We start from the raw sequence: 27,406 nt of genomic DNA on the forward strand, positions 1-27,406 counted from the left end.
TGAAATCCTGTCTCTACAGAGTAAGTTTTCCCAATAACTTCAACTGGTAGCAAAAAAAAAAAAAAAAAAAAAAAAAAAAAAATCACCTTACAGCTCATTCAGGTGAGTGAAACTATACAGCACAAAGCATTACTTTGTAACAACAAAAAAACTGAGCAGAAAACAGCAATAAATGTCTCACACGATGCCCTTTTTTACATGCTCTTCCTTGCCTTGTCCATTATGTTTCATGTAAGGCAGAGCACCAGCATCCAGCAGTTGTATTGTATCCAATGATACCGTGAGCAATCCCTTCAGAACATAGGATGGCACAAACTCTTCCAACCACCATGTTACTGGACACAAAAAGTAGTTTAAACGTGGAAGAATTTTTAAGATGAACTTTGTTGGAAGGCCAGAATTATTTCCTGATTAAGTCTATACGTCCAAAAAACTCCTTTGCATAAATGACTGCCAAGAAACACATCTGCCCTGAAACCATCAAGGCTTGCTGCAGCATTAAAGGCCTTTACAATGAGAGAAGCTCTCCTTTCCCCTGGTACTTGCCAGTTCCTACGAGGCTACTTTACTCTTTCGGAAAAGCTGAAACACTGGAGGTGACCACCCAACTTACGTAGGTTACAATGTAAAATAAATGAAGTTTGCTGCTCTGCCATAGCTGACATGTACACACACAGCCAGCCTCTGCAAATGGTACAGGAACAACCCAGAGAAAAACTCCATATGCAGCACATTGCAGCAACTGAATCATCCAGTGTGGGAGTTGCTCATAAACACTGTGCTTCCTGTCACAGGTAGCTCTGATGTGAACCCCGAAGGCCCAACAACAGCCCATTTGCTGAAATACACAAGTGAAATGCAGCTACCTGGAAGAAGTGCAGTCAATCCGTCTGCAGCACTTCCATCTCCATCCCTCAATTATCTTGTTACAACAACTCTGTATATTAAGACCTATATTGCCAGCCTCAGAAATGGCTACAAGAAAGGAGACAGGTGGATATACAGACAAGAATCTTATCTCAGATGATGCATTTTTAAAGAATCATAATTATTAAAAAAAAAAAATAAATGAGAACTCTTCAATACTGAGAAGAAGCACAAGGCCTTACATGCATTACAGAAGAGTGTCTGCTATAAGAAAAGGTTCCATGCTGGTGCAACAGAAGCACACAATAAAGCAGGCTGACTACCAGCAGCCATGTGCTCTTATCTCAAGTTTTTATGTACAAAAGCAACGTTTAAAACAAATAATATTTTATTTATTATTACTTTTATAACTCCATAATACAGGTTATAAAGCATAAAACAGACAAATACTCTAAGAGGCATGGTTTGCATGGCTTCACCGACTTGCTATAATTAGTGATCATTTAATATGGAAAACCAGGCCCACTGTGCAATACTCAGCAGGAAGTGCATATGCAAATGTTTAAAGCAACCAACTCCTCAAGACAAACCAGTGCTTCAAATGTGTCAGAAACAGAGCTAATGGAAGGAAGTGCTCGCTGGATGTGCCCAGACTTGTATTCTCTTTTTTCAGCACACTATGGTAAGTCCAGAACAACACTTATCCAGGAAGACAGAACGATACCGACATTTTTCAAAGATGTTAATAAAGTGGAGGAAAGACTGTCTTCAATTAGCATTAAAAAATTTGATTAACTTCAAACGTACCCAAAATTCAGAGACCGTGCAACGCAACTTAAAACTTTGCCTGCATCCTGTCTGAAGGATAATTCATGGACATTATCCCAAATCAAGTTAAAGGTATTACAAGAGGTGCTACACAATGTGGGAGGGACAGCTGAATGAAGGTATCCATTACAGTGCCGGGGCTTGGACTTTTTTTGACATGAGCTACTTAGGCATCCAATGGAACCTGAAGTGCTGGGCAATCAACGTCACCACAGCCTATTTTGCAGCTCTACTTCTACAAATTACAGTTTTGATGAAAATGACAGAATTTTTATGTTTGATATTTTTTTCTTTCTCACAGGCCGAAGTAGTTTATGAAAACAGCTTGATCAACACACAGACATCCAATTCATACAGAAAAAGACAGCTATTTTGTTGCCAGAAATGAAAGCGAAATATATCAGTTGTGCCATGTGAGCAGACCTTTTGTTAGAGGAGTTTAAAAACTAGAAACACAAATAAAACACACAGGTTTTCAACATTCCTGTAGGCCATTATTACACTGAAAATTCCCAGTAGCAATTTCTCAAATGGAAATCTTTGGAATATTACGTGCCATCATTACTCACTGTGAAACGAGTTTGGCTTGTTTCACTAAATGCTTGCCCAGCAATACTCAAATGGCTGTTTTGTTTTTATAACCTAGTTTATTTTTCTTCTCCTGTTTTAATATGCATGCCGATATTTTAAAATATGGATTAGAGCAGACATCTGTGTCTCTGCCTAAGTATGCGAGTAAACAGCAGTGAATCAGTTTTGCTTGGAGTTGAATTTTATGCCTTATCTAGGACAAAAACATTTCTGTAGGCATCTTATAAATACCATTAAGTGCAAGAAGTGCACATTATGACAAAAACAAATTACACTCAAGCTCCACCCTGACATTAAAGAATTTACAGGAGCCAAGACAGCCACCCACAAAGACACTAATATACACTATCAGCATTAAACCCATCCTCTCCTATGAGCTAGCTCTGCAATGGAGGTTTCACAGTAGTGCACACAGCCTTGAAAAAAGTAAACGTTTACTTTCTTTTCCAGGAAGTTTGAGAATGTGAAAACTGACATAAAAATGATTTGATGTGTAAATAAAAATTACACAAAAAAGCTAGTTAGCATCGTACTGCTCTACCATTTACAGGGACATCGTGTGTAAAGGAGTGAATTAGATAAATGCCTAAAAACTCCAACAATTTGTCAGTTAAAGGAAAAGCTCATTTGCATATCGAATCATTAGGGAATACAAGTCATTAATTATGTTTTGGATTCCTTAAATTTATGAACAAACCCTGAAGTCATATACCAGTTTTAATTCACATTTACTTAACAGTTAAGTAGGCAAGTTCCCTTTACTTCCTGGAAGCTTCAACAAATAGGAACAACTCAGCAAAAGCTCATTTACATTTTCTTTGGCTCAAGAATTAAAAAATTACATAGAACCTTTTGTAATCCTTCTGGCCTGCTCATTACACAGGATGCTAGAACTCAGCTAGAAGCTCCCTTTAAAAAGAAAAAGCTATGCTAACTTTGTAGTGACAGGTCATTTCTACCATACAAGCACTATAGCACAGGTGAATAATAGGAAAGAAATCCATTACGCATTGCTGGAGCCATGGCTTAGTGTGCATATTGTTCCACATTCTTTCCTTTCTTTAACTATCTCTATCACAGCATTGAGACCAGTACTTACCACTTTCCCATTAATCTAACATGCCTGTAAGTCACACACTCTAAACTCCCCATACATTATAAAAACAGCACTGGTCTCTGTAATAGGCAGACAAAGCCAAAAGAATGCATGTGCTTGCATTCTGATGAACTGTGATACACTGGCAGTCTATGGTAGGTGTAACGAACACAAAACCACCCCCCACACCCCTGATGCTACTGTTGTCATTAGTCTGACTGATACCCTCCAATACACAAATTAATTATGCTTTAGTCCATTTTCTTACCTGTACAGCTGCCGACTGCAAAGCTGGGGAGGAAAACAACACGATATTTAGGAAGTTATTTTAGAATAAATGTTTTATTCTTCCTCCTCACACGCAATGTCCACATACCATGTACTGTGCCACATTTAACACTTTCATAAAGCACTGTGTTTCTTCATTCCAAATCCTACCTGCTCCTGCTGGTTTTTAAAATGCATCTGCTTTCCACATTTGGCCCTTTAAAAATGGCAATACACCATGCTGACTAAAAACTGAAAGGATTTGTCAACTACAGATAAAGAGAAAAATTAGGACATTTATCAAACAATGTGGAGTGTGAGTCCAGTTCATAGTCACAAGATTGTTTACTTCTGGCAAGTGGAAGAGGAAGGTGGAGAACAACTGTCTCAATTGCAAATATTTCTATAAACATGACATACCACACAACAAAATACATTCACACTTGCTACAAACCTCTTGGTGGATTTGCTTAAGTCCCTCTAAAGATTTTCCATTGAAATAGTACGTTATAGACCTGCAAAGGTATACACATTTTTTAAGACTGGTTGCCAAGTCATGCTCAGAGCTATATTTCTCAACAGAAATATGCAACACTTAATTTTAAACATTAACTTCAGATATCTTTGTATAAATGTATCAGGATGTGCTCAGAAGTAAAACAGAATGTTAATCAGTTATTACTCAACATTTACCTGGAAAAGGTCATTTTTATAAATATAGGCTTCTTCAAAATATATATATATATATACACACACACTTTGAAGAAAGCTGTATTTATAAAAATGACCTTTTCCAGGTAAATGTCGAGTAATTATATATATACACACACACACACACACATATATATACACACACACATATATACACACACACACACACCCGTGACTGCTGCAGAACTGTATTTTCAGTGAAGTCTGCATTTTGGGATTTTATCATCTACTGCTTTGATCTTAAACTATTCAAACTATTCACACATTCAAACTATTGAGAAATTCTACCATTAATGCAGCTTCCAAACTCCAGTTCTGCAGTAATGACTTTCAACCATTTTTCACAAATGATTCATGTGAAAGAAAGAAAAAGGTAAATTACTTTTCTTTAACCACAACACTACAGCAAAGACATCTCCAAATAATTTTGCCAATTATTCTGGGTTCATCTCCTAACTGCAATATGAGTTTCTGTGTGTATGCATGACACCCCTTCCCATTCAGCAGTAATATTTAAACCAATACAACTCAACAGGCTATTTCTTTAACTCTAAAGAGACTGCCCCCTCACCAGGAAGACAAAATACTATAAGGGAAGGGCTGCTGGGAGGGGTTGGTTAATCAATGGTTGGTATCTTTGAATTTTCCAAGTAAGGCAATAAATGATCTCACTTTTCTAACGATGAATTTAGACTTCAGCATGTAGTATCACCAAATAAAATATAAAGGCTTGGCAAGACTGATTATTATCATACAAAAATTCAGTTGAAGCGATGTTCAATAAGATGGGATTTCCATAATTATACTCAGGAAGCTTTCAATAGATCAGACATGAAAGGAAAATTTAGAGTGAAGATAATCTTGCATTTATACCTATTATTCTCTTCTGCTAGTTTACACAACGCATGGGTGATCTCAGCACAGGCAAGAATTGCCCCGTGGCGTGTGTGCAGATCTGTGCCCACTGATAAAGGCAGCAGTCTTGGCAAAACTGAAAGAGATTAAATAATTATTTTATTTAAACAAAGCATATCGACAGATTACAGTTCTAAATGCAAATATGCTGGCCTACAAATAACTTGGGAAAACCACTTCTTGAAAGTCTGGCCAACAAGTCCTCATTATTATGTGAAAAAATAATTTGAAAAAGTAAATTCTGAAAAAGCATATTAAACTATACCTACAGAGGTCACACTTACAACTAGCTCTGTGTTTGGAGTCACTAAAAAGATATGCTTTCTATGAGACATTGGGTTGTCTGAGCAGCAGAGAAAATCAGGTTTGTAGCCACTTCCATAGTTCTACTTCCATGCAAAATGCCACTGCCACTTCCCTAACCCTCCCTAGGGAGTCTAGGTAACATCTGTAAGGGTTTCAGCTGCTGTCTTTCACAGATAACAGGACGCAGCTAGTACATCCTTGGAATCTTGAGAGTGCCAAACAGTTCTGAATTCACGCTAAGAAACCTTTGATTCCACGTGCAGCAATCAAAAGGAATTCCTCTGAAGATGTCAGACTGGACAAGATCAAACAGATTTGTTCTCCCATCTCCATCGTTATGACATCAATACATCAACAAAGCAAAGGTAGGAATTTGAAGGCTAGTGGCCTGAACTGTTGCAACCAAACTACACCCATTTGTTCATCTCACAGCAGTGCAGTCCTGTGCAGTCAGGCTACAAATACTAGTCCCTAGATTAAAACCATCTGGCAGTTTTTCTACCATTTTGCATGAAAACTGAAAGCTGGTAAAGTTACTAGTGTCAATACATCATATTAAGTTGTAGGAAAACTCTAATTTTTTAATTAAGTCATAGTGTCTGTTTAAGTCATTCTAATATGTTTTTTTTTGTTACAGGACCTAGAATGCTTGATATGACACACTGTGCAGAACATGTTATGTGTTACCTACCCACATTTGCCATGTACTCAGGAGCCCGTGGGGTAAGGTTATGCAGAGCCTTGGTTGAAAGTTCTCGAATAACACTGAAGAAGAAAAATACGTTCAGGAAGAGACTCCTGTCCACAACCAAATAAAGACCCCAGAAATACTGAAGAATACAGTATTCTCTGTTAATCTTACCTTTCCCCTCTTAAAAAAAAAAAAAAAACAGCCAACAAAACAACCCAGCAGACCAAACAGACAGCCTACAGCTAGCTTTTAGCTATATGAATAGAATTTATTGCTGAAAGAGACAAAGAAAAACATACTGGATGGTAGAACCTGAGGGCTCACTCTATGCATTGGCAGGGACACTGCAGTAAACTATTATTATTTCTCATGATGCAAACTATTATCAGCACTGATATAATCTCATTTGTGTTATATGTACACATTTTAATCTTCATGAACATTGAATATGACTAAGCTCTATCTCCATGCATGAAATCAACTTTAATTATTATAATTGTATGGTGATGGTGTTTACCCCTCATATACACTATATACCATATAAATGTATTTTATTAATCTATTAGCAGATTGAGGTCATGGCAAAAAGTCAAAATTCATAAACACACTTTAAGTGACAATATGCTAGGAGGCAGGACAACATCTACTACTTCTTGTTCAGTTTCCTTCAGTCAAATAGCACACAAAATGTGCTTTAAGTAGCATGCATCATATTCAGAAAAATCAGTTCCTGGATGTGAGCATAATTAGACTTTATGAACTTACCTATCCCAGTGGTTAATCTTCATGTTAACTAAATGATCGATCATTGGTTGTGTATACTCAGGAAAGCCAGCAATATACACACTAAAAAAGAAGGTTCATATGATAGAGTACAGAATCAATACGTGTACATTTTAATACAAGCTGCTCTAAAGATAAAAAATCCTCCAGTTTTAAGGCAATACAACAATTGTTTAATCATGCCTTATCCCAGATGTGATGCAGCCGAATGAAATAATACAATGGCAATCACTTTAACAAGCATTGTCAAATATTTAAATCACTTCTGCAAAAGTTTTTCATATTCTCTTTAAAAGCACCACACCAACAGAAAGCTTGACAGCAATGAAAAGCAAACATAAATACCCAGTTACATTCCAGAAAACTGAGAAGCATATATTAACATCCATAATCATTTTAGATTGGAAAAACGTGTGGTAAGACGTAAGCCAAATGACACAGCAAAATTAAATTGTATGACTGTGCTCTATCTTCCTAAATACAACTATTTAAAGTTGAATAATGGCTTTCAATTTGTTCTTTTTAAAAAGCAAACATATAAAAAGTTAATTATGACAAAAAATGCTGAAGGTGCAAAGTGAAGACCTACGGTGCGAAGGAATGGCAGAAGGAATTAGCTAGGCAGCCAGTGGAACTATCTGAGTGCACAGCCAACTAGCTTTTCAATCTCCAGAAATATCAGCTATTGAAAGCTAAGGTCAACAGAAGTGAAGTGAGTTGTCTTCTCATTACATCTGATGTAATTTCAATAATCTTGGAAAGCTAAACAATCAGTAGGAGGTGTTTGAGTCAAGATGGCATGCACAAAAGGACAAAATTAAGGACATGTAAATTACCCTAATTTCACCTTTCCACTTTTTGTGTGATTAACTTTGCAACTTTAACAGTGTTCTCTAAATACATATGTAATTAAAAAGTACAAACTAAATACTGTTGCATGTTAATGCACTAATATCTATGTAATTTATGAGAAGAACAGTAATCCTCAAATCCACAGCACAGACCTCAGACACCTGAGCCAACACAACACAGAAGTACCACCTCTGGAGGGAGATCAGGCACAACCTGCCAGCTCACTGACCAGAGACTGCCAGCAGAGAAGTGGCAAAATCCACTGTTCTTTTGTTCCACTGTTAAGATTTTTGTACTCCTCTCTATGTAGTTTATGAACTTCCCTATTCCAGTGGTTGATCTTCACGTTAACTAAATGATTCTTGAACTCTAACACAGCCCAGAACTCCTGAAATCACAGCCTCTTTAATTCCAGTTCATACAAAATAGGAGTAGGTTTCCTCTACCTTCATCCCCATTAACAGGTTAACAGATCTGAGCTGAACATTCCAAAGAACATCTGGTAAAATACATAGATTTTGAAGGATATAAGCAACACTCAGATATAGCCCATATCAAAAAAAACCCCACATCTGATACAGACTCTTAATATCACTTATTATAAAAAAAAAAATACTCAGCTGTAGAAACAGGCACGCATTTATCAAGCCCTCACAGCTCCAAGCAGATTCACTAGCACAGACTTTCACACCTGCATGGTTTCCTTTCACACAGTGGCATCACACTGGCACACACAGTGTCTCAGGATTGGTTTTTATCTGGGTCAGGGAGAGACAGCTGAAGATTCTAGATGTGGAATACGAATCTCAGCTCGCTTTTTCCAGCTACATAAACAATTCCACCACCTAAAGGCAGACCGATCAGAAAGGTCCATTTTTTCCTGCCACATCATAAGGATGCATGTTTTCTGTGCAGCCAAATATATGCTTATGTGCTTTTGCTTTGATGTCAATTCAGACAAAAATAAGGAAATAATTAAGTATTGACCCAAATAATTATATCCTGTCCGAAAAGCAACGTGGTGAAGATTTTAGCAAGTAATGTAATGGATGAGATGACAAGTAATTTACAAAGAGCTTGATTAACAACACTGGACGTGGTCTCAAGGAAGCATGATATGAACTGCACGCTCCTACAAAAACCCTCCAAATCACAACACAGCAATGAATGAGCACGAGGCAAAAGTTAACAATTCAGCTCTGAAGAAGCAGGGACAACATAATGTTCAAAGTGTACTGGTACATACAGCAGAAGTCCCACTGGCACAGCGCAGGGCAGCAGCACACACTGAGCCCTGTGTGCGCCCAGCCCGGCTCGGCAGGCAGGACTGCTAGGAAGCGCGTGGGAGGAGGGTGTGGAGCACGGAAGGAAAGACAGTAGGTGAAAGGTGAAGATGGGCACAGACCAGAGTGATTCTCCACAGAAGGGACAAGATGGAGAAGGAAAAAATCAATTAAACAAAAGTCAAGCAGGCAGAGAGGCATTCAGTGCCAACTATCTTTAAAGAAGTGTTCATTAGAAGCAATGAAGTTGAAAAGGAAGCAGAAGGCATCACATTCTTCTTTGCTATTTCTATTCTCAAAGAACCAAATCTCTTCAAACCTTTCTAACCTGTTTGCTTCTACAAGCAACACTCAGCTCCACGGGGCCATGGGCCTTACCTATCTCAGAATGGCCTGAATCACCTTCTGTAGGTGCCTGCCTCCCTGTGCTGCCCACAGAGAGCCCAGACAGCTCGGCTAGACTGTCTGTCCCAGGCAGACAACTGAAGTTAGGACCCAGCCCTCAGCCTTTCTCATCTTCTCATGAGGAAGTGCAATCTTTGGTTCATTCAAGTCATGCTGTGCACAGGACTTGCGCCCAAATCCCCTTACTTCAGCTTGGCTGTATTTGCAGAAAGCTGACCAGAACAGCACACAGCATTCCACAACAGGCCACTGATTTATAACCACACCGCACCAGCACTGGCACTTCCCACTGTGCTCTCTGCATACCCCACACTGCAGTCACAGTTTGATTTCCAAAATGGCTGCATATTATGCTTAGAGTTTCCGTGAGCTACCCAGGAGTACTATAAGCATGTTCAAATTAAGGTTCTATCCAGAGAGACAACAAATTCAATGACTTGTGCAAAGTTGTTTCTTTGTCTGTTTGTTTTAAATGGACACAAGTTTGTTGTACCCAAGCTGGAGTCTTATCTGCAATTGTAACAGCCATCATTTTGCTGCAACTCTTCAGAATCCCCTCATCTTCCCCAGTCTTCACCTGCTCAGATCGTTTGGTGATGCCCACAAATACTGCCTCTTGCCTGCTTCCTTCACTTTCCCTCTATACACAGATCACACAGGCAAGTTGGATAAACATCACGGTCACATTTTCACCATGTCTTAGGCATAATTAGCAGTTTGATGCAGAAAATAGAAAAATCAAAACTCCATTTATTAAAAAATAATGATAACAGATACAATACTCAGTAAGGTCAAGCAGTCAGACAAGTATTTCATTAAAAACGTGAGATCCTTTATGTTTAGGAAAGGAAGTGCTTGGGAGCTTACCTTATAGTCAGGTAACAGTTCACTCTGTTACCAACAGCAAAGTAATCAGCTGCAGTTAGAATGTCTATGCCATGTGGAAAAGTGCCCTACAAACATTGCATGGAAGAGGGGACAAAAAAAAGAGAATATTAAAAAATGGAAGGTATTTCTGAATATGCAGCACATTGAAAATCACTTCCCACTACTGTCCAAGTTCTGGAAAATAGATTTTAATTTCTAATTTGTAGTGATATCACTTAAATCATTTGTACTGAAGATATAAAGGATATCAAACAGAATGTCTCGCTGCCCTTGTAAGTCAATGATAAGCAAAGCAAACAGCAGCATGTGACAAACTGCAATAGCAATTGAACGCCTCCAACTCAAAGCCACATATATATTTGGTGAATGCAGTATATGTGCACAAAAACAATCTGAAGTTTACATAAACACCTTTTTGAGTTACGTGAGGGAACATGCTTCTGCTGTGAGTTTTATGGAGTATAAAAGGAGAGATTAAGCACCCCAAAAAAAAAAAAATATCCACTGCAAGTAAAATAAATGGGAGTTCATTTACTTTTGTTTCTTACAAATATGCATATGCTTTACTTGTTAATGAACTAGGAATTGAAAAAACTTTGGTTCCTCACAAAGCCCAACATGTTGAATCCTACAGCAGAATGATGCTGCTGACATCACTGCTCAAAAGACTGATATTAGAGAATTAATTAGAATTCTAACTGTCATCACCCAAAGTTTGCCTCTTTAAAATGTAAACAATATAGTGAAATGTCAGGTATTCAGGATTTGATTGGTTATGACTGATTTAATATGGTATTACGCAGTATGGCTGTACTTTGGGATGGAGGAGGCAGCACAGCCTCCACAAGCCATAATTAAGTGCAAATGGAAAACAGCCAACTATATGAAAGGAACTATGCTCATTTACAAAAGGGACAATCATATGACATTTAACCAATAAGACTATGTGGAAGTACAGGTTCTGGATATGATACAGTTTTGTTTGTTTACAGTTCACTCTTCCCTTCCACATGAGGTTACAGCCATGCAAAAATAGTAGACAATATCTTTAGATCTAAGCCTGAATAATTAAAGAAGCATATAGTGCAGCAGTGGGAAGCTGTCAGTTACTGCAGAGGCCTCTTCTTCCTGGGCAGCATACCACCAACTGTCCAAAAAACCAAGGTCTATAATCTGGCTGAAGCCAGGGTAGACAGAATATTTATGGCTTATTCCAGACACCACCTGAAACACCTGGTAGCTCCAAGATTAAATCAATGCACTCTCTAAAAGCCTAATGAAACGCTGATTAAAGAGAAAAAGGACACAAGAAGTATGATTTGTAGCCAAACAAGATGCCATACAGGGAAAGATGTTGAAACATACGTTGCACATAAGGAAAAGCACAGCTAAACAACTTCCATTCTAGCTGCTAGTTGAACCGTGCTCCTTGTAACTGGGCTGTAAGTGTGCCAGTCTGGTGCTGTCTCACCACAGGTCAAAGTGCCACAGTGCATATCAGTGAGGCAGTGAAATTCCTAAAACTGAGTTCAAGAGTACTGAGGTCACAACTTCAGAGGAAAAGCCAACAGTTTCTATTCTGTCAAAATACTTAGAACCTGCTTCTCCAAAACATAAGTTTGTCTTATCAGATGCATGTGCATGTATCAAGATTTATGCTAGAAAAATCTGAATTTTTCAGAGTTTTCTCTTACATTAAATTACACATTACATGTGTAATTTATAAGGCTTATTTCTCTGTGGCCGTAAGAGCAACTTCTCAGACTGTGTGGCATTGCAAAGGTGAAGCAGGCAGCAACCAGGAAGCAAGTGAGGTCAACCTTTTTCTCCACCTATTTAGTACCAGCACTGTTACTGCAGATGGGGAACATGTTTTAGCTTCTTCCAATTCAGAGAAAGGGTGACTCTTTCAACACATTACATCCAGGAGAAGTACCATAGTGGGTGTATCCACTGATGAAGTAATCCTTTTCCTTGGTAGTAGGGAATGGTTCAGTCAACAGAACTTTTGAACTTCTACAGGAACCAGCTGGGAGCCTGACACTGCTCTTCATGCCATGGCAACCTGTTACCCTGCTACAAAATCCTCCTTAATACTCCAGAATATTTACTAAATTTGTTGAATATTCCATCAGTACTAAAAATGAGAATAACTCATCAAACCAGTGTCACTGATTTCTGGTTGTAAACTAACTGAGACTGAACTCCACCTGCTAAGCAATAAGAAAAAAAATTCTACAAAACTGTTCCTACATGAAAGCATTTCTAAACCTGCAGCACTAGGAGCCCTGTCTCACCTGGAACTGCAGGCACAGTAAGGTGTTTGCTTCATTCAGTGCCTCATGATGTGGAATGAGTAGGAGTTGCTTTGTGATGACTAACCCTAACCTCTCCGGAGCAGTAACTATAGACCCAGGGAGGAAGCAAGTTGGCTTCTACTTATCACAGACCTAGTTGGGTCAGGTCATCAAAAATACTTACCCTCTTCCTGCTGGTCTCGTACCCTTTCTCTGCTATTAACCTAATTCTATCTAGAAATACGTACAGTACTTCAGGACACACTGCTTAATAACCATAGCTTTAAAGGAATGATATGCTGGCTCATAACAGAGATCTTCAGGAATGATATCCGGGAAGGCAAGGCACAGCATTTTAACAAAGAACCCTTACAGAATGGCTTACAGAAGAAAAAAATGGCTTGAATCATGCTCTAAACTCTACATGCCTTGCTATGTCAGAAGAATTCATGAAATGAACCATTTTGACCCTTTCTGCTTTCCTCTGCACTGTATTTTCAGCTTTGTTAACTCCTGATGAGAAATGAAAAAACTGAAACTGGAGTCCTTATCCTATTTGTTTCCCCAGCAAGGTTGCAAATCAAAGTTGTTTGTGCCTTTTAACCACTTAAACGCAGCGGTGATACACAGGAATCTACCACAATACTTTTTTCAGCAATCTTAGGTACTTCCAAAATTAACAGATTTCTCAAGAACTTTCTGATGTTGTGACATTCTTGTGTTGAAGACTCTCAAACCTAGGTTGGTGTTACACCACCAAACCATAGCAAAGATAGTGAAGCACACTTCAGCTATTCCGTATCTGTTAATGATTAGAAAGCCAATGGAACAAAAGAATCATCAAAACTTGAGCTTTTCCTGCTTTAAGAGCACTGCAGTTTATAAGGTGAAGAATAGCTGCTATTTGTGCTGATTTTACTTTTCCAAATGAGTTCTAATAACCAGAAAACTCATTCTTCCAAATAGAACACTAAAATAAAACCCACATCTCAGGAGAACGCTCCACAAGAACCTGCTTTCTGACAGAGAAATAAATATTCTGGAACATTCTTCTACTCCACTTCTCCAAAGCCACAGTCCAATTCTGATCTGAGGTACTACACATTCACAGCAATCTCCAGGACACACCAATGAATGAAGATGCAGGGAAGTTACCGTACCTGTCTCCCAACATTCTCCTGGAAGGCAGCCTAAAGAACAGAGAACAAACACCAAAACGAGTCAGGTTTGCTTTCTGATAAACACCAGATGATGAATTCAAAACACACAACAATATAAATGACCCATGGCTTTTCTTTTTCAAATAAAGTAAGCTTTGTTAATAGAACAAGCCCACAGGGCTTTTTTGTTTCAGCGTCTCTGTGCTCTTGTGTTCTTAAAGTCGTATGTTGCATGACAGCAGTTTAAGAACACAAGTTTATTAAACCAGTCACACCCACAGAGTGCTTTTGAGCACTGACACAGGGCTTCCCATTGGAACTGACAGTCAATACCTGAAGACAACAGAAATTGAGGTGGCTCACATTTGTCCAACCAGTTCAGCATCATTGGATTATAGTAGGCAAAGTGTGATTCGTGGTCAGTCAATACTTCAGACAAATAATATTAAGAACACAACACTTATTGGAAAAACACCATCTGAAACCATGTTGAAACACTGATGTGACAAAACCTGAAGGCAAGATTTCTGCACATTTCTTGTGTTTTGTATTGAAGAAACTCAAAATCTTGCCAATTTCAATCCGATTGTCAAGTTAATATCTCTACATGTACTGTATATAGAATAAAATCTACTCCATACATCCCTACTAGCCCTTGAAATTTCACTCTTAAAAAAGCCTGAATTTTTCCTCAGAAGGATATGCAATCACAAGTAGAACAAAAATGTATCTCAATTTTAACTCCTTCCAGAGAGAAGAAATCATTATTGGACACTTCTCTGTTCTAATGCTTATCTACAAACAGTCTCCAGGCAGTGACAGCATTTGCATCTGACAGATGTATTTCATATGCAGGAGTATGTTGAAGTCCCAATCTTTTCTGAAAATGCCACAAGAACTCTGTCAAAAAGAGCTTCTCTATTTCCTACGTAAATATGATACACATGATAATCCACCTGTAAAAACAAAAGTTAAGCTCGCCAAGGTATCATATTCTACATATGGAGCAAGCACAGTGAAGCAAGGCCTCATGAAACCAGTCTCCCACTGTACTTCTGAGGTTAGGTCTGTTTAGGATAATGACTGCAGTTCCTGCAGACCTGCCCAGGCTAGTTCAGCTGCTGCTCACAGCACATCCATTGAAGGACAGCCAGCCAGGCCAGCTCTCAGCAGCTTCCCCTCCTCCTAGACAGGTTCTGGAGCCCACCTTTATGTGTGCCGCAGTGCCCTGAGCTAGCTGCTTTAGGATTCCCTCAGGTAGCACTGCATGGGCTGTCCTCTGCAGCAACTGCAGTGTAGATACACCCTTAGGCAATACATAAGGCAGCCTTCCAGAACCAAACATAAGCTGCAGCAATTCCCCAGACTTCCTCATTATTGTATTCTGTAGCCCAGTTTCTGATGCCTTTTTTTCCCCACTCCTTACCTTCGCCCTTCCCCACGCTCACAGACAGGATTTGCAAGGACATCCTTTCAAGTCGTCCTCCATCATTTATTCTTTTTTGCATATGCTTTAGATCCCCACTTAAGCTACATAGACCCTTTTACTCAGTATTGGAAGGTTTCAGCAAGGATGATGCACTAAATTACCATATCCAAGAGATTTAAGAGTTTAACAGCTTCATTACAATTTCTTTAAAATACGTACAGACAGGTGCATTGCTGACATGAACTGCATAAAGACTTTCTTTTGGTTAAGATCAAAAAGAAAATAGTTCTGGTTTCAGAACAGTAGAAATTTCATTCTACTTGCCACGGTTTTTTAGTGCTGGGATATATTAGGGTAGATAACAGCAGGACAAAAGAAAATGGTTTTAAGTTGGAGGAAGGAAGTTTTAGGTTGGATGTCAGGGGGAAGTTCTTTACTATGAGAGTGGTGAGGTGCCGGCACAGGCTGCCCAGAGAGGCTGTGGATGCCCCATCCCTGGAGGTGTTCAAGGCCAGGTTGGATTGGGCCTTGGCAGCCTGGGTTGGTATTAAATGGGGAGATCGATGGCCCTGCCTGTGGCAGTGGGATTGGAGCTTCATGATCCTTGAAGTCCCTTCCAACCCAAACCATTCTGTGATTCTGTGATTGAAAAATCATTGAAAAAAGCTGTATAAGGCCCTACAGACAATGGAGAAGCAGAACAGCTACTGTACAAAATGATTTCACAAAGATTTTCACTTAATACTGGAATTAAAGAATTTCAGCACTGTATCACCATTTCATTTTCTAACTCATTTAGAAAGATGATCATGAAGGTGAAGATCCAAGAACAGGAGCATGGCAGAAGTGGCAAGGGATTCATCTGATGTATTTTAAACATCTAATTTATGCATTAATTTACACTCAATTGAATAGTTTATTAAAAAAAATAGATCTTTAACCACTACCTACTAGCCTAATAAAGGCAGTTATGATAAATATATACCAATTTCAAGTTAGTAACTTTTGAGGAAAGTGCTCAGTTTGCCTTGAAATGTTGTTTTAAAGTACTAAAATGTGCTCTAAGCCGTGATTTTAAAGAGTACCAACCAAGCAGAAGGAAAGAAAACCCCTTCTTGAACATGTCAGTGCAGAACGGAGCCTTATCCAAGGTCTCTTATTCATACGATCATTCTTTATAATGATTATTCATGGAGGAGTTGCAAAAGTCACCTCAGAATGTTTTCAGAGCTTCAAAAGAATAGTCAGAGCAGTCTTGTTTTATTCTCCCTAACCTCGGGGTTCAAAATATCTCTATGTGCTATTTTGTTTTATTGGTGCTCCATGTTATAATATGCTGCATATTGTAATAAATGGAAGATCTAGTAAAACATGTTGTTTATTTAAACGTGTGTTTAACTAAGCAGTGACTGGGAATAATTAACACTCTTAGGTACTTTTCTTCAAAATCGTAGCAATGCCTGGAAAACACAAAATATTGCCTTGCCTGACTTTCTAAAATGAGAAAAAAAATTCAGCGCTTCCACAACTACCCACCAAAACAATTCCAAGTTCTGTCTTGCTTTAAATCTGAATGTACTAATGAAAGAGAATCCAAAAACCCCTTTTTTTGATTGGAAATACTCAAATGGCAGAGTTCTTGATAGCCTGGTTTAAACCAGAAGAAGAAAGTGACACGAAAACATCTGTGCTATACTCTGTACTCACTTGTAAAATGGCAGAAGATTCTGTTATTCTGCACTTCCTCGTGGTGTGTATAGTTCCCAGTTAAGCTGCTTTTGATTTTCTCTGAGGATTTTATTTGAATAAACTCACTTAAATAGCAACGAATGGTCCATTCTACAGTTCCTATAACAGGAGCTGAAGGCTGAGGGAGAAGTAGCTCTAATTATTTGTCCCCCACACATTATGCAAAGAATATGAGGTATCAGTACTCAGCAATCTGCAGCACCTTAGCTTCCATTCTTTGCTTTAAGCCTATTTGGACAAGGTGCTTTGTGGTACAATTGCACGAGCAACTGACTCACTTCACCAGCAGTTACGCTGCAGCTTCGTTCAATGGCTTAAACTATCATGCAGAGGTGTGGCTACAAAAACACAGATGCTGTCCAGGGAAACCCTTCTTTTTTATTACTATTTTTTTTAAGGCATTCACAAGGAAGTTTGTTCTTGCAGACACCTGGTGCTTGGACAGGCACTGTTTGGCGCCGTGTTTGCTTCACAGGAACAGCTGTTAGTACAGTCTTACAGTTCTTTTTTTCCAATTTGCACAATAATTTCCCTTTAACTGTTGAAGCAGGCAGCCTTTTGCTTTTATTCACAAGAAAACAAATGCAATTTGTATAACATGGACTGAGATCCTCAAAACTAAGATGTTCCTCCTTTCCTCCTCTAAACTTCTATAACCTATCCCTCACAAATTCCCTTCTCCTAAGAATCAGGCATATTTTTTTTCAATCCTCAACAGCGTTAAGTACTTTTTACACAAAAATTCACAGAATAAACTTTGGTGTGAGTCCTGTTAAGCAGGGAGCAATCTCTGCCTAACAGATGTAACACTTTCTTTAGAAAAATTCCCAGACTTATGCAAAGAATTTTGTAAAATGACTGATATATTTTGAGTTCAGTTTGAAGGAGAAATACTATTCTAGAATTTTTCAACTTACTGCAACTACAGAGTAATGTGGATGAACAAGCAGAAAAACATGTCTTCATACAACTTACCATCTTGGTGACCTCCTTACGGTACAGGAGCTGTATATTACAAATCCTTTTGTCTTTTACACTGTGATTAGAAAATGCCAAATAGCCCTTAGATGTTTTATCTTATCCAACACGACCACAGCACAGCAGGCTGTGAATTGGGGCCTTAAATCAAGATATGCAACCATAGATTATTTCTTTTAAAATCTAAATTCACACCATATTTCTTAAGGATTTAAAAAGCATTTTTTTGCTCACGTGTATTTTGCTTACAACTGGAGTCTGGGGCGAATATGCAGAGCTACAGATCATGAAATTAAAGAACAACACACAAAAATCCCAACCAACCAGAAACATTTAAGTTAGAATGTGGTAACTTACAGAAGCAGCTCTTCTGCAATTAACATCACGGTCAAACACTGCAGCAATAACCAATGCACTGAGGAAATAAATATTGATTGTAAGTACCAAAAATATAAGAAGAGTTGTGCAACATTATCATTTCAACACAGCCTTCCAAGCAGAACACTCACAATTTTTGCTATGGAGCTTATTTCTTATAAGTACACATCTAAACTATTATTTGGGCTGAAATAACCATACACTTTCTAGTTTCTGTAGCTTGCTGTAGACTTTCCACAAAGTAAGCAAACAACTGCTGTTCTACCAAAGCAGAGCAGCTTTTAAGCAGTACACAAATACATTTAACTTCATAGGAAGTCTTGTATTCTAAATATAGCAAGAGTTTAAAAGTTGGACATATCTAACAACTCACATAAGACTCACGGCAATTTTAACTCAAACTTGAAAATACAGTTTCTCAATATCCAAATACACAGTACGTCTTATGTAAGGCTTAAGCAAAACTAGAAGTTAAGCAACAGAAACTTTTGTCTATCTGTGCAAGTACGATCACATGCTGTAAGCACCAAAAACAATACGCAAATAAAATAGCAACGCTTCAAAATGAAGTGCAAAAAAAAAATTAGTTTAAGGGTGACCTGCAGATACAGAAGTGTGACTGTACAGAATTATTTCTTTGTGCATTAAGTCTGGTATTCCTTCACTATTCAGTTGCTTTGACCTCAACAGAACTGCTTTTAAAAAGGTGCCACGGAACAGAAGACAGAATACATCCCAAGACGAGAAGTCTGCAGCCTTAGAAAACCACCTCCAGCATTCAATTAACTCCAGTGACAAATAAACATCACTTCAGGAGGATCATTTAAGCAGAAAATTATTCCTTTCAAACCCTGAAACTCTTCATTACGTTACTTATTGTCTCCAGGCAAAACAGGAAATAAATACCAGCTGAAAAGTAATTCCAATAGCTTTGCTTTAGCATGAAGATATTAATTACACTGATAGTATCAAACTTCCCTGGGTAGTGGCTATCAGTTTCCTACAGTGCTGAATACGGTGTTGTTGAAATTCACTGAAATGCATAAACTGAATGTACAGAGGCACTATGGATTATCTCTATTAAGGAAAACAAGAGACTGAAAGCAAGAATGAAATTGAAAATAAACCCCAATGAATTCAGTATTTTACTACAGAGACGTAAAAATTATTCTATAGACAGTCAGTGCTTTCCTACTGCTATCTGTGTGAGCATCTCCTCTCCCTGCCACAGAGACACTGTGCAACTACGAGACAAAAGGAGGTCTTTCTGTGGCTGGAAGAGCAAATGTTTATGACGCATTCCATCAGGAAGAAGCTTGCATGGCTAACTGTTGAAAGAGGGCTGGGCCAAACGTCGTCATCTTATGTCTGCTGGTTTTCTACCCTAGCACACAGAGAAACTCCACAATCTTTTAGAAAAGAGCATTTCAGAAGTATATACTTTTAATTATAGAAGAGAACATTCAAAACGAAGGAACTGGTTGGGAATAATCCTGGAAAGAAAAAAGAAGCCAACTTCTGCCTGAGGTTTCCAATTATTTGGGCTATAGGATAAAACATCATTTTGTCTGTTGTGCAGTGTTTCCATGTTGTTCTCTTCTGAGAACACAAACACGAAAATCTCAGCAGGCCACAAAGACGAGAATGCAGAGTGCTGCCTTTAGCGTGTCGGAGGCACCATAACGTTAAGTGTTGCAGAGAATTTCAGAAGAGCTTTGCTAGGTCATACCAAACTCCTTGTATGTCACTGTTTTGTCTCTGTGGCCAAAAGAGACACTTCAAGGCAAATGTAAGGAAACATGGAAACATGTATTAAATATTAACATATCAATTTTATACAAGTTATGTAAGTTTTTCCAAACAACAAACATTAAAAGGAGAACCAATGCTGTTCCTTACATTTTGCATTTAGACTTAAAATCTGGTTCATTACATATTCTGTAAAACAGTTTCAGGCTACTACACACAACAGGAGTTTCTGGCCAATATTTCTGCTCATAATTAAACTGTACTTTCTGATTTTTCTCTTCTACTTCTGTTACCTTAAGATAAACCAGTGTAAGTAAAGCCAGCAAAACGAGGTGCTCTGTGATGCCACCTGAGCTGTTCAGGGCAAGAAGTGAAAACCACATTTAAGAAAAACAAAAGGAATTTTGTCACAACTCTCCAGCCCGGTTAGAATCATAAATCATACTGCAGTCATCGTATCCAAGTATTTTAAGCTTATCAAACTGCATGAATAGTTGTTTCAAGCTAAATCATATTATAAAATGCAGGCACAGTCTGCTGTAACACACGGATTAGCAAGGAAAGCAACGTGGCTAAGATGAAACATGTTAAAGGTGTCTTCACCTGTCTGCATTGTCGTGGGAGTTTATGTGATACTCCACCAGGATTTCCTAACATAAAGAAACTGTTTATGTCAAACAAAGTGGGATTTTTTTTTAAGCTAGGTAGAGAGTCATGTCTTGACTTGTCTGAAGCGTACCACACCTGACTGCTAACAGGTAGGGCCAAGAATGGTTTTGCATCTTGCAGTCTCGATGAAATGCTTTTGTAGTTCACTGGGATATATTTAGCCTGTAAGCACAACAAGCAGCAGCTGAGGGTACAATAAGAACACAAAAGGATTTTAAAAAGCAAGTTGCAGTTCCCTCAATGTACTGATAATCCTTGCTTTTTTCCTCTGGTCCTTTCCCTGTCCCCCAGGCACTCAGCTGGCTCCAGGGAAAGCTACCAGCACTCAGAGCGCACAACCAGCTCGCTTCCCCAGCACAGCGCTGATCTCATTTCCTTCCCCACAAGCCAGAAGGAATCAGACAGCAGAGGCCAGCGAGGTGATGGACATCAGAACACAAATCTCAGGTTAGCCTCTGTTCTGAGTACCAAATGTACCAGAAAGTCAATCTGAATTTGCTTTATCACCTGTAGCAGGTATGCTATTTCAGTCACAAGCAGCTAGAAGTTTATAGTACTTCTAACCTCTGAGAATACACTATTATTCAAACATACCACCCTGAAGCTGTGGGAAGCAAGAAAAATAAACTCTCAAACCTCTTGCCAACTTGGCACAAAAACAAAATTTCCTTCCTGAACCCAAAAAAGGGAAAAGTCTGACTCCCTTCCTTACTACAACATTAGAGGAGGGAAAGCATAACAATCATCACAAGCTAAATGGTTTTGAACAACCTCCGCCAGTTAAAAAAGGAGGCAAGAGCAGAATGGAAAGGGAGCCTGCTGAGAGCTGCTGTGGCAGACAGCCCTCTTCACGCCGTGCCAGTACCCCAGCTGGGGCTATCTGCTGAACTGAGTGATGAAAGCAGATCTAAGCTCAATCGGTTTTTCTTCTGCTAGATGTTGTTTTGTTGCTTGCTTGTTTTTTCAAAACCAGAGAGTTATCCCATTCACTCTATCACCTTGCAGCTGTGCTAAGCTCAACTGCAGGAGCAACAGAGGTGAAGAAGCAAAAGTGGCTGCTTCTACCTGGACTACGTGCAGAGCTATTGTGATGCCATGGACAAGACAGGTATTTCAGTCAATCAAATGAATTTGCTCAGGAAGAAAGTATCATATGGGATCTGTCCTGCATTCAGCCTCACCTAGTGGTTGGCAACCTAACCCATGGCAAAGGGTTGAGGCTCAATGATCTTTAAGGTCCCTTCCAACCTAAGCCATTCTGTGACTCTATGACTAGTAGGGGAGAAGGCCCTTCAGACCAGCCTCAGGTTTACTGCCTCCTGCTTAGAGAGGCAAAGAGAAGAGCTGAAGGGGAAATACAGTAACCAGTGCCACTCTTGCTGTTTCTCTTGCTGAACAGAGTCACAGAGATAAATACGTTGGCATCTTCAGTGCATTACTTCAATCTCAAAGTTCTGGGATAAAAAGACGTAGAAAGGAACAACAAAGAAAATGCTTAGGAATTGCACATTAAAATGCTGTTTAGAAAAAGGCATCTGATGCCCCTGCAGGAAATAAGTTTACACAAGTGCAAGACGCAGTAGGTACACAACTCCCTTCTGAAGGCAACATTCAAATACATGAAAGAAAAACCTATTCTCAATATTTCATCATGATACAAGATGTAGCTCAAAGCAATGCTTCAGATTTCCCCAGTTCTGCAGGACAATCTTGCCCTGGAGCAAGCTACATCATCTATCCGTAGCCACACCTTCCTTTTTTCCCTCTTCAAAAACAACACACCACCGCAGGGAAGACAAAGCTGAGCTGCCTGCACTCCTACACTGCACGCACCACTCGTATCCGTATTCTGCTGAGCAGGGGAAAATGATTCCATCCTTCTAAATAGTGAGCAATTTATTGATCACCTAAGCCAGCAAGTGTTAAATAAAACTACATTCTGACTATGCAAGTTTCATATAATTATGACAGGTGGCAACAATTTATAATTGTGTAAGACAGCAAAAGTGCATTTTTCTTTTCTTTTTTTTTATCATAGGTAGCAACAATTTAAATTACAATCATAAAATAAAGCAAAAACATATTTTCCCCTTTAGTTTTTGTTTAGATTTTAAACAGAAGAGCTCCACTTCTTCACATGCACCTGCCACTTTACAGACAGTAATTCCCACACCCAAGGGGACAGGAATCAAATTACCTGTACTACCAAGTTAGTAAGTTATGTTCAGTTTTTCTCAGAGGTAAGCTTAAAAACAGTGTGTGCATGTGCAGGCTGGGAGAGGAAGAAGAGTATCAATCAAGCAATGCTTTTATAAAGATACACCTGAATAGCAACTTCAGTGCATGCACGTATTTCAAAATGCAGTAAGCTGATCCTCACTTCACTTAAAAAGTGAAATTTCATCTCCTCCGCCAACAACTTTCTTCTTGTGGTCCTGGAGTTTCAATAGATCAGGAAAAGTTTTAGAAACCAGTTTAACAGGACTTAAAAAAAAATAATAATGTTAAGTGTATCTTGTTGAAGTACGGATAAGAAAAAACACCTACAAAGAAAGTAAAAACTCTCAGGCAAGTGTTTCTAATAAGTGTTCTGTGTATTTTTTTTTCCTAGGAGTGGTAAGGTCAGGAAGGAAGGAAGCTGATCTATGATCTACAGCAGTCTACATTTCTAACTTAAATATTCAGACTGTTTCATTACTTAATGACAGAATATTCATAAGAAAGCAGAGAAGAAACACCTACCACTGAATAGGATATTTATTTCAAAGTCTCATCACAGTTTTATTAAATACTAGGATTTCTGTGCACTTTAAGGTGATTTTTTTCTCTTGTGGAATATTTACATTCCCTGAATACAGAAAATAATGGCTTTCTATTACACAACCCTATAGCAGACAAGATAAGGAAAAAAAGAAAGCACCACTGACTTGCCAGTGTTTTATTCTATAACTGCTGTACCACGGTCTGCATAGGTCACAGGGCAAGACTGGAGTATTTCAGTACTGGTGTGAGTTTCCTAACATGACATGAAACAGGAAGGCGTGAATCAGATCACTGCTCAGCTATCACACCCACTCAGCACCTTCTGGTTACCAGCAGTTTTTCTGTGCACTTACTCTGCTGCAATGACCACACTGCCTTTCGAGCTGCGTGCTCTTACTGAGCAGCCACCTACTCCTGTTCCAAGCCCAGCATTACCTGGGTTCTTCCAGCCAGTTCCACAGAAGTGTTAAACACCATGAACAAAGGACAAACCATTCATAATTTCTAGCCCCATGACAAAGCAAACAGTTCAGGATCTCAGTCACACACTGCACCTTTTGAAGGAGGTAGAAAGTCGTCTTTTCAGGTACACAATTTATCATTTCGTTGTTGGTTTTTTTTTCCTTACAAATCTAATAGTTTGCATTCTCATACAGACATGTTTTTGCTGTGTAATTCAGCTCACAATGGCTATCATGTTCTTCGTTTCAAGATGCTGAGTTCTGCATTTTTTAAGGGCAGCAACAATTTGCTTGTGGCTAGAAGTATGACTCTTCTTTAAGTAAAAGAGTGACACACCTAAGGCTAGATTGAAAAAAAAGAGCTGTATGTAATTATCAGCTTGCTGACACAATAGGTGAAACTGTGTGTCATACTGTATTTGAATATTTTTTTCCACTGTTTCTCTTTGGAGTGGCAAATCTACCTACCTTCAAGACCTGATTGTATTTAGAAAAGGTACGGGCAACATAACTACAGAGACTTTTAAGCAGAACCTTGCTATAGCATTAATACTGGATAAAATATTGTGCAGCTTTGTTATAAAACTAAATGTATGTAAATCACAAACCCTTACAACTGAAAATAAGAAATTCTCAACTTCCCCTCCGTGCTCCTCCCAGTGTTTCTCTGCACTCCACCACCTTATTCCAGAGAAGGCAAAGCCACAGTCTTAGTGTACATTACACCACAGTTAGAAAAAAGAGAAGACTTTATTTCCAAAACAGGCTGGAAGGTAACAGACAGGAGCTTCTTCAGAAACAGTGTTCATAGTTGTCCAAAAGCTTTGTGACAGTAAAACAAAAAGCCACAAAAATCAGGTGAAACAAAAATGGTGAGCTTGTACCTAACGTATGGGCCTACCATGGTAGGGCAGATGGACTCAAAGAAATGTTTTGCTCAAAGCATCACAAATGGAAGAAAAATTCTGATAAATAGAAGAATAGAAAAACTTGCACTTAGGCCTTATGTTTCAAAGGAACATGGAGCAAGTTTGTCAGACCTCATAAGAAACTTTAAATTTTTCAACTAAGAGGATGGAAAGAGAGGATGGAAAGAGAGCATTTACTTCAGTGAGGCTGTTGACCAAATCTACAAAAAGCACTAGCTTCGAACAAGACCTTACTATTGGTATGGCTACACTCCTCATGACCATCAGCTTGCAGTTCAAATACAAATGTACCCCTACCAGTTTAATGATAGCAGTAAATAACTTTGCACAGCTTATAATGACAGTCTGTTAGAACATGTGGTAGCATTCTGCTCCTCCTGTCACTATGTCTTCATCACTACCATCATCTGTTCTGGTTAGGTTAAAAAAAAAAGCTGATTAGATTAATAACAAACCAAGATGTGATTGCTATTGTTTCATTGTGCAAGAACACCTCTATGTTAACAAGTTCATACATAACTTAGAATGAAATCAGCTTGAGCCTTGAAAATAATTATTTCCTTAATAACCCACTATGGCAAGTATTGCTATTTCTGGCATGCTTAACTGAAACAGGTATTTCCTAGAGTCCCAACTTCACAGCTTCTCACTGATTTTCAGAACGAGGATGGCCTCATGTTCTCGCACAGCTTGGTATTACGCCTCTCCTTGAGTATCTAGTCTGCTATGGATGAAATACATTAAAATACCACAATGCTATTTTATCAGACACTTTTTGCCTCTTCAGTTTGGAGAAAAGACATGACAGCTTAAAAAAAAGAGAGAGAAAAACAGCATTTGGCCTCAAGAAATGTGACAGGAGATGCTTAGACAGAGAGATTGTATCAAAGTTTCAAAAAACGCCAAGGGCAAGTACCACCACTGTGCTGTGACCCTGTGTGAAACGGACAGCATGGGAAAGCAAGAATACAAGGAGAAGGAATGGTAGAGACCAGCAAGGGAAGGCGTGCTAGGATAAAGAAATAAAAATTGACATTGTAGGGCCTACAGACCATCCCAGAAAGCTTTCAAAATGGGTTTTAAAGAAGAAAGAACAAGTCTCATTTTCTGTGGGCACCTACTGAGCTAAGTAAGCAGTCCCATGTCCCCAGACAAGGTAGTTTCAATGTGATTGAAACAGTTCTGTCAGCAATCTAGAAGCAAGGCCTAGCAATAGGATGAGGTACCCAGGACCTAAAAACCACTCTACAGTCTGATTTTTTTGATTTATTAAGGTAATATTGAATGACTACTGACCAAAACTCCCCCATTAGAGACAAAAGTGTCTGAGCCGCTGATATTAAAAAATAAAATCCATTCCTTGGAGAATAATGTCTAGAGACGAACAAATTTAATTCACATGATGGGGGATACACCAGAAACTTTTTAAGCATTAAGACATTTTCCTTATCACTGGTGGCCAGTATCCTATTTTAAATATCTCAAAGATAGAGAATTAGCTCTGTGATTATTAGCCACTACAAAATACAGCATTAGATTACTCTGTTACATCTACTTCCTCCTTAAATCTGAACAGATTTCAAAAATTAACTGGAAGTAGCTCCGTTTATTATTGCAGCAACTTACCTTGAAATCTGATTAATAAATGGTATCAGTTCTGAGGGATCATAAGCACGAGCAAAGGCCCAGGACAGATAGCATGCTGCATCTCTCACGTTGGAACCCACACTGCATGACCCCCTCTTCTCATCATATGTCAGAGCTTTCAAAATGACAGGAACAACTGTGAAATACAAGAGTGCACAAAAGCAACAATTAGGACCAGAAGAAAGGTTTAAGGGCATTAAGTGGTCAATACAGAAAAGACAGAGTGAATTGTGTTCTGAAAGAAAAATAAGCATGGCTTAATTCATGCTACTATTCACATTAATTAGAAAGAACTCTTATTTTAACACATTATTTCCTTGCAACTAGTATTTTATTTTTATGCCGTTCACGTAAAATTCAATGAGGATTAAGGCAAGGGAGTTACATAAGTAAAAGCACTGTAGAATATTATTAATGATTTACAAACTCCATCACAGAGTTACTGTTATAGCAAAAACTTTAAGTGCTTCAGTCTTCATCACTGCCAAGCTGTGCAGAGCATCAAGTCGGGATTTGCGTTATACTGCAGTGTAGCCTACAAATGCAAACGGGGGGCTTCACTCACATTTCTGCTTACATACCCAAAACTGTGAAGCCTACATGCCTTGCAGCAGTAAATAATGACTTAATGTAAAGCCAGAAGCCTTTGATGAAGGAAAATTGTGTATCAAAACTAAAATTCGCAAGTACTCTTTCCTATCAGTCACATTAATT

The 27,406-nt window shown here is 38.7% G+C and overlaps 1 protein-coding gene across 2 annotated transcripts in view; it reads right to left on the reverse strand.

Moving 5' to 3' along the window:
• TBCD (tubulin folding cofactor D) overlaps positions 1-27,406 on the reverse strand; it is a 109,225-nt gene that overhangs the window by 34,426 nt on the left and 47,393 nt on the right. For both annotated transcript variants that reach the window (NM_001389246.2, XM_015295136.4), the window contains exons 14-22: positions 26,672-26,828; positions 18,454-18,511; positions 13,941-13,970; positions 10,463-10,548; positions 7,038-7,118; positions 6,273-6,346; positions 5,234-5,351; positions 4,104-4,164; positions 3,651-3,673 (exon numbers count right to left, since the gene is read on the reverse strand). In NM_001389246.2, the coding sequence (NP_001376175.2) occupies positions 3,651-3,673; positions 4,104-4,164; positions 5,234-5,351; positions 6,273-6,346; positions 7,038-7,118; positions 10,463-10,548; positions 13,941-13,970; positions 18,454-18,511; positions 26,672-26,828 (688 nt within the window). The remainder of the gene's footprint in view (positions 1-3,650; positions 3,674-4,103; positions 4,165-5,233; positions 5,352-6,272; positions 6,347-7,037; positions 7,119-10,462; positions 10,549-13,940; positions 13,971-18,453; positions 18,512-26,671; positions 26,829-27,406) is intronic.

The sequence above is a fragment of the Gallus gallus genome, chromosome 18 (genome assembly GCF_016699485.2).
Source record: "Gallus gallus isolate bGalGal1 chromosome 18, bGalGal1.mat.broiler.GRCg7b, whole genome shotgun sequence".
Classification (NCBI taxonomy): Eukaryota; Metazoa; Chordata; class Aves; order Galliformes; family Phasianidae; genus Gallus; species Gallus gallus.